The 9,769-nt window shown below is 37.9% G+C and overlaps 1 protein-coding gene across 2 annotated transcripts in view; it reads right to left on the bottom strand.

The window, feature by feature from the left end:
- Nucleotides 1-7,636: 7,636 nt before the first annotated feature.
- The window catches only part of LOC109859001 (RNA polymerase II elongation factor Ell), a 70,952-nt gene continuing 68,819 nt past the window's right edge, over nucleotides 7,637-9,769 (bottom strand). For both annotated transcript variants that reach the window (XM_020436805.1, XM_020436817.1), the window contains 2 exons: nucleotides 9,457-9,634; nucleotides 7,637-9,360 (listed from right to left, as the gene is read on the bottom strand). In XM_020436805.1, coding sequence (XP_020292394.1) covers nucleotides 9,109-9,360; nucleotides 9,457-9,634 — 430 coding nt within the window. In that variant the 3' untranslated portion in view covers nucleotides 7,637-9,108. The remainder of the gene's footprint in view (nucleotides 9,361-9,456; nucleotides 9,635-9,769) is intronic.

Raw genomic sequence — 9,769 nt, 5'->3', positions numbered from 1 at the left:
GAACGTGACGGGAAGCTCTTGTTTGTTAAACGTTTATTCCGGCGAATCCGCGCGAGGGACATACCATTATTATAATTACGGAAGATAAAACAATTGAAAGTGAAAATATGTACAATTGCTACTTTTAACGATCCATAAAAAAAAACTGCACGAATTAAAACAAGTTGATTAATATCTACAATTGCAATTTTCATAAAACTCATTAGCTGCACGATGTTCTCGTCACATACAGACGGGGAACTGCTTTCAGGACGGAAATTCAAGGAGATAGAAATGGAAAGCGGAAATTGGATCAACCGATAACGTTGCCGATAAAGCGAAAATCTCTTGAAAAAAATAATCGCATGCCGTCAAACGATCGAGACAATTTATGTCGATCGTTACATCGTCTTCCGACAAGCGACATCAGCCGAAATCGATACACAAGTTTGCGCGCGGATCGATTTGAATTCCCGAAGACCGCCTGGTACGATCGGCCGCGAGAAGACAGGAACATCCTAACAGTCGTTTGGAGTCACGCCCCTCCGAGGGCGCGACAATTGCACGTCCCGGTACAAAATCGAAGACACGATCGGAAAGGCCGACGAGACACCGTAGGCGGGAAGGCGCAAAAGGGAAAAGGGTGAAAAGAAACGTACAAATCGGATTCTCGTCTCTCTCGATTTTCCGCGCTTTCCTCGCGAATTAACACGATCTTAAAGCACTAATTAAATAATTAACATTGCTATTGAGTATACGGGAGGAGTATGTGACCACAGCCTGTGATAGCTCTTTTATTTAAAAGCTCAATCATCAGTTACACAATGTACAAAAAAGCAGGGAACGGCGATCAAAATTTGTTTGTGTTTATTGACGAGGTGAATTTGACAAGGGAATTTGCGCGCGTCGGAGAATTTGGAATCCGCGTTTCCTCTCAAATCGATCCGCGGATCTCGATTTTTTCCGGAGTTTTCCCGATCGGCGAACGTCACGTTTACGTGGGAGCCCACACGTTCCACGCGAGTGAAACTTTTCCCCCGAAAAATTCGGGCCCGCGCGAATCTCATCTCTCGCTCTAACAATATAACTCCTCTTTATTCGCGTTTTTTTCTTCGCTTTGTATACTTTAATTAGTGAATATAATATATATGTATAGGTAATAATTGCAAATACAACTATATAGTGAATATACGAGCCTTTGTCAGGGGGAGCAATGCAGTCGTCGTCAATAAAAGTCACGGGGTACATTGTATACCTATACATGCTATTCTCGAGTCATCATATAATCATCATAATTATCATAATTATCATCTCTCGCTCGCTCGCTCTTTTTCTCTCTCGCTCTCTCACACTCTTGTCGCAACGTACAACTTAAAACGAAAACATATGTGTATCTGTATATATATTNATATATATATATATATATATATATATATATATATATATATATATATATATATATATATAGTTTATATTCTCTTTTCGTCGTTTACCTGCTTCTCCTCTTTCGCGTGTGATCGATGCTGAAAACATAAAACTATCTCTTTTGGCGCTCCTTAAGTCACAAATTGTCAGTCAGCCGAGCGCGCTTTAAGCTTTCTTTTTTTTTTCTTTTTTTTTCTCTCTTAAGCACTTACAAAATAAATCCGCTCGCTTTTCGATCGAGCACACGCGGCGACCGATCTCAACCTGTCGCATTTTCTCCTTCTTTCTTTTCGACGGCGCAATCAATCGCGCGGAAGAGCTCGATTTGTCTCGATCTTTCCGCGCGTCGATCTCTCCCGCGTCAAGTCCATCCCAAACCCGCACATCGGTCCCGAATCTCGTCCCCTTCTTTCTTTAAAAAAGAACTAAACGTTTTCTCTGATTTTGTTTTAGAGACTTTTGCGACTTCTCTCTTTCTCTCTTACAACGTGCGACTGAAAATCTGTCGGAGAAGTCGCTCGATCTCTATGGAAACTTGGCAATCAAGAAGGCAATTTTTTTTTCTAATCGGACTAAGTTCAGAATTATCTCAGGCGGACTTGGAAGAGTTTTCGCACGAGATCGGTCTCCAGCGGAGCAATTCTTATTTTGATATGGGTAATTCATAATGGAGAAACGCGCGAGCGTCCGGTACGAATTCTGTCGCGTCGAATGACGACATCGTATCAATTTCAGTCTCGAAACGCGATCGCCCGGCACGCCGCGTTTTTCTCGCTTCTTCGTTCTTCTTCGTTCTCTTCTTGTCCTCGCTTCCTTTGTTTTAATCTCTAAGGCGCTTTTTTTTTGTTCAATTCTATTTCTGTTTTTCAGACCCTCGACGCTTTTTTTTCAATACTTCAACATTTGCGTTAACCTTTTATCTACGAACGGGATATCAGGGTTCAACGCGAAAGAATCCACACGTCTGCTTCCACAAATTTCTTGCGTAATCGTGAACGAAAGAACCTCGTAATTTCTCGCAATAACGTACATGTCGTGTTCAAGCAAACAAGGGAGGGGGATCGTTTCTCTCTTTCTTCACGAACATGATCTCTGATGAGAAACAGACGCGCGGATCCGACGTAGACAAAGGGTTAATGTTTTCTTTCGAACAAAAAAATTTGTTACAGTATCTCGGCGCACAGGCGATTATGTTATTTACGAAGAGTTTCCCTAGCAACACATCACAGTCAAAAAATATATATATTTGCTAAGTGACGAACAGATGCTCGCGTTTTCGTTTTACAGCAACCTCCGTCGAGCGCGGCGCGAATAATAAAAAAGACAAGAGGGGAAGGACAAAGAACTCGTCTCGCCAAGAGTTCATCAAAGAACGTGACGAGTTCCTCAAAGAATATGTATTCTCACAAGACGAGAAATAACTTTTCGTCGTGTTTCTCGTCTAATCCTTTTTTTTTTTTTTTTTTTTTAATGTATAGCTGCACTATATAAATATTACAATCGACTTTCTCAAAATTACTAACTTACTAAGAGGATTACTACGGAATATTAAAAAGAAGGAGTAAACGTGTATTGTGTGATTGATGTTATGTTTGGAATTATCATTCGTCGGTTTTTGCAAAATCAGCCGCAAACCGTCAATCAGCCGCGTAATCACGAATTTAACGAGTTCTAATCGCACTTTTTTTGTTATCACGAGAATCGCGATAGAGAAGAGGAAGAAACCGCCGCGCAATCTGGATCTTAGACGAATCGAAGATGATCTTGCATCGAGAGGACGATCTCAAATTTCTCTGCTAAGACGATTGTAAGACTGTTACCACTGTTCGCCGGAAAAATTGTCGAAAAACCGAGAAGAGCGCGCCTCTCTTCGCTCTTTAATTCTCCCTTAATATATTGGATCGGTTCGAGGCTCTGGCTAAGGATACTCTAAGCAAGGACACTTTGCGAGAGAGATCGGATCGAGAGAGTAATGGAGCGCTGTACGTGATATGCCTCTCTCTCTTGTGTGAAAGAAGAGAACGTATTTATTCTCGTAAAATGATATGCCACTCTCTCGCGCAATTTCGCGATCGAATGAGCGCGAGAGTGCCGTGCGCACTTTTGCCCGGCTGAAAATCCACCCGCCGCAACTCGAGCCGCGAGATTTACTCGCGGACGACTTTGAGATATGCGCTGTTGCGAAAAATAATACTGCAAACAAATTCATATTTGAAAGTTTGTTATCCAATGCGACGCGCGAGATTTCACGATATATTTTTGTTTTTGTTTTTTTTTTGTTTTTTTTGCAAAAAAGCGCAACTTCGTTGCCCTCATCATCGACGCGATGATTCGTGATCGCGCGCGTGAAGCGCACTTTCACTCCTCAGTGAAAACACATCGCGAATTCGCCAAATGTTATTTCAACATCGATGCTCTCGAGGCGAGAAAGAGTGTTTGCTCCGATTTATCATGCGTGTTCCTCGAGTGTTTACCTGTTGTGTAACTTGCAAGGGAAACGGGTGAGAATGACTCTCGAAACGTGTCTGCGAAGAAATGCAACTGATGGAGAGAGAGGGGGGAGAGAAGAGAAAGGGGGAGAATTGCAAATATATTTATGTGATAGGAATCACACAACACGTCGAAGAAATCAATCAGGTATAGGGTTGTTTGAAGGACTCGGGTGTGCGGCAAACACACACACACACACACACACATCTTTCCCCAACGAGCGTTTGTCTTTGGGAAAGTTCTACAAAACAAAGTGTAGAACATTAGTCTGTGCTCGAGGATTTCGAAGAATAATAATTGGATAGTTGATTCTCTTTTGGTTAGCGAAAGAATATCGAAGACGATCGAGAGATGTGTGCGTGAGAGAAGAAGAGAGAGATGAAGATCGAAGTGCATCTATCTGAAACCGCAACTTTCAATCTCTCCACACGATCCTTCACTTCGCTGTATTTACATCTTCTATTTGACGCGAGTCTATCGGTTAATCTCCCGGTTATTATTGATTTCTCGAAGCCGAAGTTTCTATTACACATCCCTTTTTGTTTTCATCAGCATTTTTTGCACATAGGTACTGGTAATACTAGAAGATAATGCACGTAGGATTATACTGTGTTATATGTTTGTGTGCGTGTATGTATATGTGTGTGTACATATATTATATACAATAAATTCACGCTTCGCTAATATTGGCACTTGGAGTTTTCGTTTTCTCTTCGAACAAGTTCACAGAAAAGGTGAGAAAGAGGAAGTATGAGTGAGTGAGCGAGAGAAAGAGAGAGAAAGACGGAGTTCGGTCGTCGTTTGAACCTTTTGAGCATGAATATGAACGTGTCCGCGTCATTTCTCATCATCCGGATGGGTCACGGACGGAGCACATGACTCAATGACATTTAGGATGTTCTAGAGGCAGTATAAGTTACGCAGTTAGAAATAAGGGCACTGTCTTCTCACTCGATGCGTCACGCACCGATTTAATCTGGACGAACATCTATCGCCTAGCTCGGAAATCAATGAAGTTTTTCACGTTTTTTTTTTTTTTTTTTTGGTGTGAACATCAAGAAAGACAAATTTGTGCTGTCCGTCGAAAAAACTCGAGGAAAAGATCTCTTCCAACACAAAAATCCGAATGACACACACACACACCTGTCCTAAATATATCCACGGTAACGAGAGAGGACTACGTTTATCTAGGATAAATTTTGATTCTTCGCGAGTGCGTCTCGCCACGAGAAAAACTTCCGCGTATATAAAAACCGTTACATCTATTGTATGTATATACTACAAAAAAGTCACCTCTTTCTACGACTTCTTGCACGAAACAATAATGGAATCACGATAATCAAGGAGCAAGCGTTAAACGTCGTTTAAATGCAGCGTTAAGAGCACTTATTTCTCACACAAAAAAAAAAAAAAAAAAAAAAAAAAAAAAAAAAAAAAAAAAAAAAAAAAAAAAACTATCTGGACAACGCACGGCTTATTCGAGTCTTCGTCTTTTTTTTTTTTTTTTTAACGACGAGCGCGAAAGAAACCGGTCTGTTTGTCTCGCTTAAGTTATAACCGCGATCAATATCGTATTCTTCTATGAACATCCCTTCGGTTCAGTCTCTTTGGCACACTGTGTGTTCAAACGCTTTTCTCGACTGAATTATTCAGACTGAATTGATTGATCGGTCGACGGAGGACGAGTGTTGTCTTGTTTTTTTTTGTTTAATCGAATATATATTATTTACCGAAGCTCAAAACTCATATTCAACAAAGAACACGCCGCTTTTCGGTTTTTATAAACGCAAACATAGCGGTATTATTTACAAACGACTGGTACATAATTGGTAACTGTAGACTTGAAAAATCGCTCGATTCTTGACCGCCATTCTCGCATTGTGCACCGACTTGCGTGAACATTTGTTCTTATACCTATGGCACAGCGTGTTACGTACATGCAAAGTTGTTCTGTTTTGCCACAGTGCAAGTGCGAGAAAAAAAATAAAAAAAAATAAAGGCGTGAGTTGTTAGTATTTTTTTTAATTCACTTTTTATACTGCAAAGAAAAAGATAATAAAAAAGTCGAATTATACACACAATTATATAAAAATTAAATACATACATCCAAACTTATACGTCTACATAATTATAAAATGTTTCAACAATAGCTTTTTTTGATCAATATGCGTATACATGATTTGTTTTCAAATAAAAACCTGAAAATTATAGATAAATAATAATAATGACAAAACTTTTAAATTCTTTTCTACCACACACTATTATCCCTTATATAAATTTAGTATGTATAATAAATTTACATTTACATACATATGCATACACACATACAGAAACACAATTTGATTGGCATGAATCAACGCTGTGCCATATTCGAGAGATTCTCTCGATCATCTCTCAATATAAAATCTTGACAATTCAGTCACATGATTTCCACCTAAGTTATCGTTTCTTGTTGCGCGTTCTTAAAAGAAATTCGCTCAGTGCATCGTAGTGTATTTTAACATTACCAAAATTCCACACGTACAACGATTTTTTTTCGATAATGTTTTGTATTGCACAACCGTGAACGAAATTACACAATGCCAGTATTTTGTAATTTCGTTCCGATAACACAACAAACATTTTTTTTTAACACTTGCATTATATATGTATAAATATCAATGAATTGTAAATAACTAGATATATTAAATTTTTAATTTTCCCCTATAAATAACTAGGTACTAGTAATTACACAATGAAAACAAAATAATCGACTCGTGTTCAATGTGCTATTCTTTTTGTGATAATTATTTTGGATAAATCCAGCTAATTGCGTATATCGGATAATACATATTATGCATTGATAAATATATATGTAAGAGAGAAAAAAAGGAACATAACTTGTTGCCTATTGCTGTTGTTTGTCAAGGAAGAGATTATACAGTCTTGTGTATAATCGGATAGACATATTATATATTATATTTTGGCATTGTTTTTGCACATTTAAAACTTTTTGCGAAATATATCTTGTTACTGACAAACACGTTTTGCCCTTTTTTGTGCACTCCCGGCTCGATGGACGGTTTTGGGCAAGGTCATATTTGCAGTCGGAAAAAAATATGTACTGACAATAAAAACATAATTATAACTGTCGACAGAAAGTGACAAATGCACGCGTCATGTGTCAATACGTTGTCCGAACTCTGATCATACATGAAATATTTGATTATTTCATTGCTTAAAAAACAAGATGTTTCACAATCGCGTTACTTTTTTCTATGTAATGTAGGGAAAAATTTTCTATAAAACTTTCAGAAATCATATCTTTTCAGTTAAAATATATAAAACTAAGTTAAAATATAAAATAGATACTCTGTCCATATGTAACTCTGAACATCTGATACTTTCGCACGGTTTAAGAACAATGTTCCTGAACAGTTCTTAATGCAAAAGTCATAAAAATAAAATTTAAAAAAAAAAAAGTATTGGCACTGTGAATTGCATATTTCAAAATTAAAAAATCGATTAAAAGTCTTGTAAATGTAAACACAAATATTATCTATATTTTGCTCGCACACCTGTGTGTGAATAATAAATATAAAATACATTGATCGAAACAATAATTACGACAGTAATAATTATTACAAAATTACTATAATTATTGTTACTGAAACATAAGGACGTATCTCAATTATTCGAATTATTTAAGAGACTGTACGCACAACATACCGTAATATTCTTTATATAGTAAAAGAAATTGTTATTAATCATTAAAAAATTTTCTCTTCAAATTTTTTTTTTTTGTAATTTTTGTTTTGTCTAATTGTATGGAAATTGTAATTGCAGTTACGCCAAACGCTTCTTTTATTCTCTCTCAATGATTAAGATTAAAAAAACAAAATATTGTACGAAGACCTATCATCGTGCTCTTGCACATATCGCAGTCTTTTTAAAATTAAAAATTAAAGTAATTAAAATTCTGATTAAATATTCGGTTCGTTATAAACTGATTATCATACCTCAATGTACACACAACTAAATTACACTCTGTTTACTTTGTTGTTCGGCGGATTACTCTTTCTCTCTTATTCTTCTTTCTTGTCTTTCTTTAAAGCTAAACCCTTGCCTCGCTGCTTTTGTCAATGGATTCGAGGATCAATATAATAAGTTTTTCTTTTCTCTAGCAGAGGAAAAAAGAACGAAGAAGATAACAAAAATCCTTAAAATCACAAAGTCCTACGGTCTCTCTCTCGTATGTAAGAAGGTAACTCGCTTTTTTTTCACGCCGTTTTCTTAAAGTGCGACGAGCAACTCACGAATCGTGCGCGATAGATTCGTGCCAGCTCGTAGATAAAATGTGTGCATATGTTATATGTGTAATTGCGAGCCAGTTTTCTTTCTTCCTTCCGGCGGACAAAAAGAAACCCGGACGTGGCACGCGATAAGCCTTTTTTTTTTTTTTTATTATTTCTTGGACCCTCTCTTCTCGCAATCGTATCATTTTTTTTTTTTTTTATTTTTCTTTTATCTATTCTTAAAACTGGACGACACACTTGGACGTGCGTACGGTATATAAGTAACATATCAGCATTTAACTATTTCTTTCCTATTGCGCTGTTTCTCTGTTCGCTTCTCTATAACGTTACTCTCAGTCGTTACGGGACCAGTTTTTTCAACCCTTCACATATCCGCACACAAACGCATTTCACTGGTCGTCAAAATGCCCTTATCAACGTTTCTCTAATCCGGATGGACGTTTTCTCTTTTTTTTCGCTTATCTCGCTCTCTTGAACGTGCTCGATTGTCGTCAGCTTTCACGACGTATCGCGATATACCAAGAACTATCATTGGTCGAAGTTAACGCGCGAACCTTGCCCGACTCGTCGTGTATGACAGCGGGAATCGGTAAGATTGTGTAAATTGGGAGGGGGGGGGGTATCTTTGAGAACGATCGTCGATTCTCGCAAAAAGGAAGGATCAAGTAAAAAGAGTATATCGTGCGCGATATACATTTGCCGAGGTTTTTGCAAGATATTTTTACAATACACGAGAGATTTCGCAATCTCTAAATATTTTTAATTAGGTTGACTTTTCGGCGATAGAACCCAGGAACCATGTGAAAGATCAGCCTTGGAACTTGCCGAGAAAATGCAGATTCTGCGACAATGTCGATAGTAGCATACCAACAACCGAGAGGAGGAGGCGAGGAACAAAAGGTGGCCTTTTCAGTTTGTGTCAGTAGTGCCGACTGTCGAAGTCACCGATATTCACGTTGGTACTAGCATCGGCGATAGGCAGATCAGTTTGCGTAGCATTATTTCCCATTATTGCAGGAAACTCAGGGAGAAAAGTACCATCGTATTGCATAATAAGTTTCTTTATATGGCTCAGCTTTCCGTGCAGATAATCGAACCGGTTCTTTTCATTTAACCTGTCTTTGTCTTTCTTATAATAAACGTACGCGTTTTGTATCTGGTGTTGAAGTTCCTGAAAAGAAAGAGAAACGTTATTCTATAAGCACACAAGTGTACATCAAGTTAAAGAAATGTGTGCAATCTCTCTAATAATTTTACAATATGATACCTCGGTCTTTGCTGCGTCGCCAGACTTTTTACATTCGTCGTATACGTCATACATCTCCTTGAAGAGTCGCGATCTGTTATCCATTGAGGAGTACAATTGGCGATACTCCGGATATAATGCCTCGAAATCTTCCCTGTAACGAGCTCTCTGTTCCGCGCTGCTTACTGTCGTGTAATACCTGAAGAAATATTAATCCGCCTTGTGTAAGCCCTCAATGTTCGGTAATAAAAATGAAATTAAAATTCGCTCACAACAAAAAGAATTTGTTATTATATTTCAGTGTAACATAAAACCGATAAGAATTAACTAATGT

This window comes from Pseudomyrmex gracilis, unplaced genomic scaffold (genome assembly GCF_002006095.1).
Source record: "Pseudomyrmex gracilis isolate BER0280 unplaced genomic scaffold, ASM200609v1 scaffold_6, whole genome shotgun sequence".
Taxonomy (NCBI): Eukaryota; Metazoa; Arthropoda; class Insecta; order Hymenoptera; family Formicidae; genus Pseudomyrmex; species Pseudomyrmex gracilis.
This window is presented reverse-complemented; position numbering and strand designations above follow the sequence as displayed.